At 42.7% G+C, this 12047-nt stretch overlaps 1 protein-coding gene across 1 annotated transcript in view; it reads left to right on the top strand.

The window, feature by feature from the left end:
* Window positions 1-12047, top strand: part of LOC146618336 (calsyntenin-2-like) — a 245815-nt gene that overhangs the window by 211404 nt on the left and 22364 nt on the right. The window contains exons 10-11 of the mRNA XM_085371494.1: window positions 329-495; window positions 3481-3629. Coding sequence (XP_085227620.1) covers window positions 329-495; window positions 3481-3629 — 316 coding nt within the window. The remainder of the gene's footprint in view (window positions 1-328; window positions 496-3480; window positions 3630-12047) is intronic.

Here is a 12047-nt window from a genome sequence, read left to right as displayed (position 1 = left end):
ATTGGCCTTTATGGAGTTCAGAGGACAGCCTTTAAATGTGTTGACTTTTTCCTTACCTTTATTTAGCCTGGATGGGCTGGCTGAGGAGCACTTGCACTTATACAGCAGTACCCTTCCACTTAATCATAGGTTGGGAGACACAAAACATGATTCTTTGGGCCATTTATAACCATTATTTGACCTAAAGGATCATAAACCAGTGGTTTACTGTAACTAAATGTTTACATGACCTTCTGTAATGATTCCATAAAAAGTGGAAAAATGATTTTCATTTATCTGAACTGTAGTAGTACGCACTGTTTTATCTGTTTGTTGTTGTTTTCTGCAGGTGGGGAGGTGACCAAGCCGCGGTTCACTCAATATTTCCGGGGAAGCCTCTCTGGATTGACCATCCGACCGGGAAAGATTGAGAGTCAGAAAGTCATATCCTGTCTGCAGGCCTGCAAAGAGGGACTGGACATAAACTCCCTCGAGAGTCTGGATAAGAGTATAAAGGTACACGTACACAGAGATAAAGGAGGTGTTTCAAAAAGAGGGACTGCAGTAAAACCTCTCATCTTGGTTTAAAGCGTCGGATAATAGTGCAGATCACATCAGTTCAGTGAAGAGAATGGATATTAAAAGAAACAGAGGATGGGCTTTTTTCAGTGTTTTAGATACCAAAAGCCAAACAATTACTGAATGACTCGCTGAATTCAAGTGTGGTACTGTAACAGGATCCCAGTGTTGCCATAAGTCAGTTCATGGAATCTCCTAGATATTCCTCAGTCAGGAAGTAAAGTGTTTAAGAAATAAACCAACTCAGTCATGAAGTTGCAGACCACATAATGTTACGGGGTTAACACTCCGTAGGTGTTATGTGTATGTGACCCAGTACGTTGGTCAGTATAGCGTAATGTCACAAGGAAAGTGTTGCGTATATACATGTAAGTGGTTCAGCTGTTATCCAGACTAACAGAGGCTACGGTCATCTGTGCGTTCCTGAAGCACACCAGTCAGCTTGTACCGTATTACCTGTGTCTACCCAAACAGTGTCGCCACCTGATTAAGCAACTAATGAAGCAGTGGAGCACAGGGGAAGAGACGAGTCGGGTTCTTGCCTTCCCGGCCCTCAATAAAATCTGCCGCCAGAAGCAGGAAACGTACCTCAACCCCTATTCTTAAGCAAGTGTACATTTCTTATGTACAAAACTGCAAGTTCACGTCTCCCAACGTGCTGCCCATGATCAACTTCATGCAGAGAACTCTAACAGAGATGTACACCCTGGACACAGAGGTCACTTACCAGCACTTCATCTATACCCGACAGCTGGGCAGTTACCTTAGAAACGCCATGACCATGAAGAAGAAAGAAACGTATCAGTAAATGTAATGGCAACCAAACCTGGCTTTCCTGAAAATCTTCAACTACCTTCTTCTTCCCCTTTTTCACTGGCGTAGCTAATTGATCTCACTGTGCTGTGCAAGATAGAGGGCATACAAGATAGATGGGGCTTTGTGTGGACTCAAAGCCATCGCCTGTAAGCACCCTACCACTCTCAGCTCCTTTATTCTTTCTCCCTCTTCAGCTTTTCCCTCTCCAGCAAACTCCAGATCCTTCTATAGAGAACCTTGTGCTGTGGCGCAGCAAAGAGATGCATGCCAGCCTTTTGAAAAGGCATGCTGGGATGAGGTGGAGGATATGAGAGAGAAGAGGAGAGCCTCTCTAGGGCCAATGCAGTTTATCTTTTGAGAGCCATTTAATTTTCTTCTTAGCCACACACTCATCTGGCCCCTGGAAGTCCACGGGAAGCTTAGCCAGGCAGGTGGACAGCTGGCACTGCACAATCAGAGGAGAATAACAGGCAGAGAGGCAGGTAGACACAAAGTATAGACAGAGAACAGAAGATGAGAGGAGACAGAAAGAAGTGTGAATGGGGAAAATGACAGGGCGTGGGGACTGTATAGAGCACCACAGAGAGGAGGAGTAACTTCACCCTGGTGCTGATACCCAGTTTTAGAAAATGGGAACTACTCATTGCAGTTCTGGCAGGAGAACACTGAATCCTTTTTGAAGTAAGAAGGCTTCAAATCGCTACCATCAAACTCTGCAGGAGAGCACACTGCTCTGTAAAACCAGCTCTACTGTGTGTCTCTATGTTTACGATATTTACTAGTTCATGCATATTCCCATTATTATCATACTGCCATGTTTAGTTATGCCAGGTTTTCATTTATTTCAGTACAGTATGGAAGCAGAAGCCTGAAACTACCTTGAAACAGGTGATCCATCACAGTGAACATTGGATGTGTTTGTTTTATGCCGTTGCATGGTAAAGCAGCGCAGCCGTGATGTTCACTTTGATGGATTGCCTGATTCAAACAAGTTGCGAGTCTCTGCAAACTAATGTGTGCACCACTGTACAGTGAAACCTGTAGAACACAGGGACTGCCTGGAAACAAGCAGAAAGGTAGTGACCTTTTATCATTTGCAGAAACGCTGCTGAAATTATTCAGTTTTTACCCCTCAGGCTGATGGAGTATTGCTGTCAACCCGCCGGGCAGGCGCGCAGCGTGGACCCCCAAGTTTGTGAATATGATAACTCATCTCAGATGAGTTCGAATCTCAGTGATGCTGACCTCAAGGATTTTCAAATTTATACCATAGGTGCATCTGCCTGAGGGCTGGGCATGATAGTGCTACCATGAGATTATAAGCACCCTTGCCTCTTGTTGCATCACAAATATCAAACACTATACACTAAAGGTTCAGCAACAAAAAGTTGGTTTTCTGGGTTTCAGCCACAGGAGCCTAAGCAGAGAAATCCAGAGCTCCCTCTCCTCACGCAACCTCCTCCAGTTTACCCAGGAACGCTTATTCATTTGAATCGTGACCCTGAATGGGATAAGTGAAAGAAATACATTTGAAAATGTTGTTTTTTCTAGTCTTTTCTACTCTCAGTATAAGCCACATTCACTTGGTCAAACCCACAAACACATACAATAAACAGAGATGACACACGGCGGCATGTTTATAGGTCGTATCTTGGGCAAACATGCAGACTTGAGGATCTGGATTTTGAATAAAGCATCTCAGATTATTGGATAAGCTGTTCTTCCTTCGAAGCTGCGGCCACCCCTGAAACATCCATATAGTACCGATTCCATTTAATTATTTGATCTTAAGGCCACGACTTGAAATCGTTGGAGTTTAATCACATTACCACACAGCAAAGCGTGAGCCGCGCGGTATGTAAACGGTAAGTTTTGCACAGAGAGTGGAATCTGTACCCCTGCCCCCCCTTCTCCTGCAGCAGGTTAATCTGCCCATGCCCTGCACGCTTTCACTCTGTCAGCTTTCGTATGCACAGGCTAATCTACAGCATCTCAATTAGAGCTGACTGATTTCAGTTTTAAATGGCTCTGTTCCCACGGACATTTTATCATCTGCTGTGTCAGTTCTCGCTCTCCGTCTAACATCTGTGTTTTCTCTCTCCCTAGTTTCACTTTAACCCAGCTCAATCCATCCTGGTAATGGAGGGCGAGGACTTGGAGAACATGAACGCTGCTGTGAGGAAAGTTTCCTACATAAACTCCCGTCAGTTTCCCACACCAGGCATCCGACACCTGCACATCTCCACTACCGTCCAGTGAGTGCACTGCCGCGTTCGTCTTGTTCTTCGCCTTGTTTTTTCTCCTTTATCTTTACTGAAATCTGCTTCGTGTGTGTGTCTCTCTGTCGTTTTTTTCTTCCTACACGACGATCTTTGTTTCCTTTAGTGTTCACACGCTTTCTCTGTTTCTGGGTACCTTTTCTTTAAGATGTTCGCCCACCTCGACACTTCTGTTAAAACAACACGGCAGACATCACACCGCGACTGATATATGATTCCCTTTCCGCGCATTGATCCCCACCCCGCCCTCTGTTTCTCGTTTTCCTCTGCTGTCGCTTCCCCTTTCCTTTAATACACCATTTTCGGTTCACTGTCGCCACCGGGGGCTGATTTTTACATTTTCATGTCATGTATTAATAATTCTTCCTGGATTTTGCCAGAGGAACGAGGGGAAGAGAGATGCAAAAGGAGAGGGTGTGTGTGTGTGCGCGCGTGTGTGTATGTGTGTGCGCGTGTGCGTGTGTGTATGTGTGCGTGCTTGTAGACGCAAGGCACAGAGAAGAGAGGCTGGCTGGTAAAACAGCCTCCCTTGGCGGGTTACCATTAAAATTCATGATTGTTTTAAATATATGTAGACCCCTGCAGCACAGCCCTGGGGTTTCACTCTCCGCCCTCCCGATGGGTTCGATGCACAGCGGCAGGCCCGAGAACTTCAACTAACACAGCAGAAGAGTGTGTGAGTGTGTGGTGATGAAGCAGAGTCGTAGCTGGAGGCGCACCGATTATCAAGGAATACATTATGCTAATAAGGGCTAAGCTTGCATCATTGCTAAATGTTGTTTAAATGAAGTTTTTCCACAGACTGCTGACTAGTCTGCGAGTTGCCGCAGCTGTGTGTGTGTGTGTGTGTGTGTGTGTGTGTGTGTGTGCGTGTGTGTGTGTGTGTGTAAAATAAGGAATAAAACACTACTTGAGGACATGTGTGGCTAATGTTTAAAAATGGGGTCCACTCAAAAGCATGTTTAGGGGATGAGTTTTATTTAAACATCCAGTTTGACGCCAGAAAAAAAAAAAGACCGTAAATCTTGCCTTTCAGCTCTGTTAGTTACACTGAGAGTCTGGAAATTGGCCTCCTGCAAGAAGGCATCAGCGGGTGAACAAACTCCCTTCACTGCTACAGACAGCATGGCTTTACACAAATAAACAGAGATGCTAAATATTTCCTGGCGATGCAATTAAACGTCTTTCTTGCTGACGCCTAATAAGCCAAATTACTGCAGGCACTGAGAATATAATTAGACGAACCACGTTAATCTTGGGTTCCCCTCGTCCTCGGTCTTGTTTTTTGTCACAGAGAGCGGTTCAGACACGGAATCTGTACTAGAACGCGGAATTTTATTGATTCTGCGTTCTAGATGCTGTGGAATCAATAAAAGTGTAAACGTGGCGTCGACGGTGCATTATTCTCGTACCACAAAAACACGAAAATGGAGACGGACGCTTCCCGGACAGGTGCTTTCAGCTGGCTCTGGGGCTCAGATGTGATTGGAGAAGTGCTGCAGATAACAGATTTAATCAGCCAGAGAGAAAACACCTGTGTGTGTGATCGAAGTCCAGGTGTGACTAATGACATTAACACTGGCTGTGAGTCATTAAGGTATCCCACAAGCCTTTGCCAGTGAGACACAACGCACAGCACTGGGACCCCCTTGACACGCACCTGTGCTTTTTCCTGCTAAAACTGGTGAAAATACCGGTCTGGAAAAACATTACTGCACATGCCCACTTGAGATTGGCCGTGGAATGTTCAACGCGAGGGTGAACAATCACGACTCGATACGACATGGCTTGTGTCGTAGCCAGTGTTGGGTAAGTTACTTTAAATTAGTAACTTAGTTACATTACTAGTTACTTCTATCAAAAGTAACTCAGTTACTTCAAGTTACTCATTACTTTCAGAGTAACTAGTTACTAGGGAAAGTAACTTTGGTTTTACTCAGAATTCTCTTGTTAATGTGTTGCTTCCGTAACTGGATACCCAGCAAGATTGCCAGTCTTCTAGCTTGCTTACTTGCCACAAGTGCACTGTGCCACCTACCAATAGAAAGGAAAAAATAATGTGCACATTTCCACGAGAGAAATCCCACACCTGATTCAATCCTAGCCTGCTTTTTACATCCAACACGAAAACTGCAGTCGTGGTGCTTTCGATTGTACTCAGAACTCGGAAATTCTGCCTTCTGAATAGGAAGATGTAGGTAACACCAGACTGCAGATGAGCTGCATACAGGGCTGGACTGGGACAAAAAAATCGTCCCGGGCATTTTGACTAGAGACCGGCCCACCATTATAGGAAAAATCATAAAGCCTTTGAATGAAAATAAACACTGTTGTGACAGTGATGTACACTGTTCTGATGGTATACATGCATCAATCTATCAATCGTTTGTTGTAAGACTCAGATAATTATTTTTTTAAAAGTGAGACATTTTAAATGAGAATAAGAAAGTATTTCCTTGTGCCCCCCTCTCCCTTTTAATGCCCTACATGGACCCCTGGCAACACTTTGCTAGAGCCGCCCCTGCACAGTTACCAGCTGTCAGCTACTTAGAAAAGGATCCTGGTGTTATTTGTCTCTCAGAAACAGTTCATAACTTCCCTTCAACTCATTCATGTCACCTAAAAGTTAAACCTGTTTCTCCATCACCTGTTCAGCTCTGATGATTCAGTAAGGACATCTCCTGGTTTCATCTTCATGTTTCCCTCTCACCAGATAACCAAACCGACATCATGACCAGCAGCTTTACAGCTGTGGCTCCAGCAAACATCAGCTGATACTAGAAATTAATATTAAATAAATTCTAACAACAGCTGATCAAGCTTAAAAGTGCTGCTGTTGTTTACCGCGACATCCGCTGGTTTCCTCTTTCTGGCGCAAAGTGGGCGATAAATAAACAAGAGAGAAAAGCCGATCAGCTGATCATTGATCAGTTTCATGATTGAAGTAGAAACAGGAGAGGCAGGGTGAGAGGATGAGAGAAGAAGAGGCAGCTGTGCAGCGTAACGACAGAATAACTCCAGCTTTGTGTCTTTTTCATTGTAGCTGAAGTTCGGGACAAACTGTTCCTTTTCACCTCAATACGAAACGCGTAATATTTTCTCTGAATACGAGACGATTCCTGAAGTTCAGTTCACTTCGGGTCTCTGCTCCTCTTGCCTCCCTTTTCCTTCATCCACCTGCTGGCTTCCACCACTTGCTAATGTTATTGAATCTGTGGAAGCTCCGCGATAGCCACCACACGAAGTAACGAATAACGAGCCTATTTAAATCCCAGTAACGAGTAACGCGTTCCCGGTTTTGGCATAATAACTAGTTACCGTGCTCGCTACCACAATAATAACGTAGTTACTGTAACGCGTTACTTAATAACGTGTTAGTCCCAACACTGGTCGTAGCCAGTCGTGGTCTGGGATGCAAATGTCCAAAACTTTCGAAATGGAAAAATATATGCAATACGTCCCAGAAAATGAGTTTTAAGAATCATTTTAAGAATTCATACGTAATTTTGTGTTATATATGATATTATAAAAAGTTTGTATAGCCATAATAGCACCCGCGTTTTGTATAAAAAGACATACTACCAGTAATGAAAAGCATTCCCCTATGAAAGATTTAAAAAACACAAAGTTCAAACTATAAAAATTGGTTTAGCAGTATAACACAGAGACAAGTAAGAGACAAGTAAAGACTGAAACAGTGTACCTCAGTGGTTAAGAATAAAGTAAAGAACACCAAAGTGCTCACATGGTGGAGAGGTGGATAGCACCGTTGCCTCACAGCAACACGGTCTTGAGTTTGAACCCACCTTCAGTCTGGCCTTTTTGTGTGGAACTTGCATGTTCTCATTGTGTCAGCGTGGATTCTCTTTGATTTCCTCTCATAGTCCAAAGACATGCAGTTAGTGGGGTTAGTGTGAACGCGAGTATAAATGCTTGTCTATCTCAGCTGGGATGGGCTCCGTGACCCTGAATTGGATAAGTGGACGAAAATGGAAGGGCTATATTAAAGTATTATAAAAAACTCTACATAATGTTTCTTTATAGCTGATTTAAAAGAAGGCAAAGGTCTGCAGGCAGGGCGTTTTACAACAAGTCTCCCAAACAGCAAACACTCTGTGTGTGAACAGTCAGATTTCTCCTGCAGAATCTCAGGCTGCTCACTGAGACAAGAGTTCCAATATGTTTCCTTGAGCCATGAGGGGCTTTAAATGTGAGACATAAAATTTTAAAATGCATTCTAAAACAAATGAGCAGCAAATGTAGAGCCGTTAAACGAGTGTAATACGTACACTTGTCTTAGTTCTTACAAGAAGTCTTGCTGCTGCATTTTGAAACATTTGAAATCTATTAATTGATTCTTGATTTACACCAGTTACAAGACCACTGCAGCATGAATGATCATTTCAGTATTGCTGAAACTCAGTGCTGATCAAACGGTAGTAGCAGGACTGAGAAACCTGCTTTGTATAGTTCTCAAAAGTGAGGCTGAATATCACATAGCACACCCAGATTACAGACGATTAATTTAGCATTAACTATCAAAAGACCAAAGAAAGACTGAAGGATAGGATACAGTTTATCAGAACCAGTGATAACAATGACGGTTTTGACCATTTTGCAATATTAGTTCAACATTTTGTAAGAATATAGTAGTTTGTGGTGTCTGTGGACAATAAAATTGGAAAATGTAAAAGCTGGCAGAGCTGTTGTACATGTACATGTATTTACATAGGGGAATAAAAATGACTGAATCTGTGGGTCAGGTATTGAGTTTTATGATGTGACGTCATGAGCAGAAAGTTGTCCGTTATATTGGATGTGATACAATTGAAAAATGGGACGTAAAAATGTTTTCTCCCGCCTGGCTTGCAGTGTTGCCAACTCTAGCTGTGTGAAATCAAATTCGAAGAAGGTGCTGTTAGATTTGTATTGTTGATTGTCATTTATGCTTAGAAATATTTACTTATATATGCTTAGAGTTTTGTAATTAGTTGTAGATTGGTAGAGGTTTTGATCCTTGATAGTCTGCAAACTTTGTGTGTATTAGACAGCACTTTGGGAGCATGAGAGGTCATACCGTGTCTTATTGTTTTATGGTAGGATTAACGTAGTTGCGTCTGTTCTAGTCTAAGTGCTCTTTGTTTAGATGAACTGCAGGACTTCCTCACCGTGTTATCTAGGATGAACCATCTAGGGTGAGGGGGAGGCTACCCTATTGTCTTCAACGTTCCAGCGGATGGGTTCAAGCTACAAACCTATCAGGTGCTACGCCAAAAACCTCTTCGTCATTGCTGTGGTTGCTACCAAATTGTTACAGTTGGCTGCAGTTTCTTACGTTTGTCTGCAAACACTTGCTAACTACTAGCCATAAGGTGCAACTTTTATTCTGATGGTCAGACCGTCTCCATTTCTGGTCTGTGTTGCACTTCCCACAGTGTCAGCACAGCTTGGACAACTCACTTTCATTTAAAGTACAACCGCAGCAAAATGCTAAAAGCCAAAGCAATCCCAGTGAGGATTTTTCCAAACGATTAGAGAATACATGTTTTTCCTTAGTGATAGGTGGTTGCCATGGTGGTCACTTACTGGTCCGTAGGCTTGTGTGCCTGGGGATTTAGCAATCATTTTCCCAGCGACTGCCATCAACCTCCAGCGACCGGTAATGAAATATACATTTTTCCCTCACAACCACTGGTTAACAAATGGTCATGGACCAGTCTCTAGGCATGTGTGACTGGGCTCTTACACTGTCACTATGAATCTCAGGCATCCAGAATGGTGGTCACATGCCTGCAAAACCTCAAAAAGGAATGCTTATCAGGTTGTTAGTCTTATACTAATCACTGTAGCTATATCTGTGTGGGAGTCATCTTGACTTCTGATGTTTTTAAATGTCAGTAATTACTAGTAGTTATTATAGCATCATTCCAACTATATGAGCTAGTTCTAGAGCTCTGCTACCCTGACTTTAATCTTTATGCTTCTCCGTAACAGCAGGAGCACTCTGAGTGATAGCGATGTGTATATGTTTATATACGAGCAGTCTGATAATAAAACACACACTATAAAGGTTTTCTTCTAGAAGACTCTGACTAACATAACAGGGCTAATAAGCTGCTTTACCACACAAAGCTATAATCAGATCATAAAGTTTAACAGCTATTACGTAGTAGGATGAAAATGGCATGTCATGTTTATATGAGGACTAAATGAGTGGTGTAGTAATCACTGCAAAATGCAAGCTGTAAACTGAAAGTCTGGTTGTTTGCCATGTGACCTCACCTTACCAATAATTTCAGTGTAGGAGCGCATGACATTTTTTACCCGTCAAAACAATCTTGCAAAGAAAGTATCATGAAGCCAGCTGTAAGCTAGTTGTAGCTTTGCTGTGTCGAGTGTCTTTTAAATCAGACAAGTGTCTCCAAGAGATTCCTGTTAGGTTTGAAGTTTGTGGGCTGACACGTTCATAACAAAGCCTACAATTTTTGCTTGGTACCTAGAGGAGTTTAAAAAACAAGGACATGGAACAGACAAAACAGCTGAGCTGTAGTTCAGAAGGTAGAGTAGGTCATCTACTCATTGGATGGCTGGTGTTTCGATCCCTGGCTGCTCCAGTCTGGATGCCTAATATCCTTGGGCAAGATACGCACCCCAAGTTGCTCTCGGGTACATCCATCGGAGTATGAATGTGTGTAAATGTTAGATAGAAAGCACATATTTATAGAAAAAAGTGAATGGGTGAATGAGTCATGTTGTAGGCATGTGTTTAATGTGTAATCTGTGGTCTTTCAGGTTTCCTCCAGCAACAGACACACTGGGCGCTGGTCTCTTTGTTAGGTCTTCAACTGCTCATTTAGAGAAATATCTAATCAGCATATCACACGGCAGCAACTACATGTAGACATGGTCAAGGACACCCTAGGTGACACTCCTTTTCTGCTAAAACAGGAACCAAAGACTACAGTTCACACGGACCAGAACTGGACAATAGAAGATTGGAAAAACGTTGCCTGGTCTGATGAGTCTCAATTTCTGCTGCAACATGAAGACAGTCTTCTTGCTGTGAGGCAACATGGTCAGAATTTGGTATAAACAATATGAAAGCTTGGAGCCATCCTGACTTGTATCAGCGGTTTAGGCTGGTGTGGGGGATATTCATACATTTTGAAGGGCGTTTAAATATCACAGCCTACCTGAATATTGCTGCTGACCACTTGGTCTGTGGTCACAGTGTAACTGTCTACTGATGGCTACTCCCTGCATGGTAATGTGCCATAAATAGACAATCCAGTCCATTCATGGTCAGGTTAAGATTTAATTCAATACTCTATATGGTCTTTTCTGCATTATATTTATGATTTGTTAATTTAAACATGTTTGTTTAAAGTTGACTCTTCTTACAGAAGAACACCTCTATTGACAAAATAAGAAATGTAAGGGGGCTTTGCTCATAACCTTTAGTTCCTGACTGATATTGACTGACCTCAGTTTTTCTCCTAGACTGCTTAATGGTCAGCCTGTGGCTATAAGTCTCTTTGTGAGCCATTGTGAGTTTCCAGCAGTAAATCCTTGTGTACAGTCTAGTTGATAACACGGGCGATTTCACAGACTCGGTTACACTGGGAGGCTGAAACATGGCCAGCTGCCACGACGTGTCCGCGAGTGCTGGAACAAACTCCCGTTTTGACTGATGCGGAAAGTATCGCTCTTCACATAATAAACAGAGATGATAATTGATTCCTCCAAATGCATTTAAATTTGTTTTGTGCTGACACCTAATAACTGCAATTACTCCAAGCATCTTGCAAATAAAAGTATCCAGTGCTAATCTTTGCAACAGCCCTTTTAAGCTCCCTTGTCATATTTCTTTATAATTAAGTTGGCGTGGCTCCAGTTGCTGTTTGCATGTGTGTGTGTGTTTTGCAGGCCCACGCGGCAGCCGACTTCCCGCATCACTGAGTTTGTATCTCCCACTGCTCACAACAATGGCTTGGTGCCCAAGCTGCAAGCAGGCATGCAGACACATAACACCAGCCATAACCGTAGGAAAGAAAGGGAAAGATTACACAATGCCCCGAAACCTGTGTTTGTCCCAAACTGTGGCCTCATGCCCCTGACTACAGAGGATTAGAGACTGCAGTCAGGTTTTTCTCTGCTGTTAGGCTAAGTTTAAGAGGGTTTTTTTCTCTTTTGTTTCAGTCTTTTGTGTCAAGAAAGTGAAAATGAATTTGCTCCATTTTTTAAATGATAGCGCTACATTCAAGACTTTTGAAAATGTATCCGTGTGATTTTGACAATTCAGCTAATATATCAGCTAATAGGTGTGTTACATGTTATATTTGTCATAAATTAAAGAAAAACTCACATATGAGTTTAATTTAGTTCATTTCTGGT

This window comes from Diplotaxodon limnothrissa, linkage group LG14, assembly GCF_057381915.1.
Source record: "Diplotaxodon limnothrissa isolate DT_005_m linkage group LG14, D_limnothrissa_male_GT1.1, whole genome shotgun sequence".
Lineage (NCBI taxonomy): Eukaryota > Metazoa > Chordata > Actinopteri > Cichliformes > Cichlidae > Diplotaxodon > Diplotaxodon limnothrissa.
Note: the sequence above shows the minus strand (reverse complement) of the source record. Positions and strands in the feature narration are given on the sequence as shown.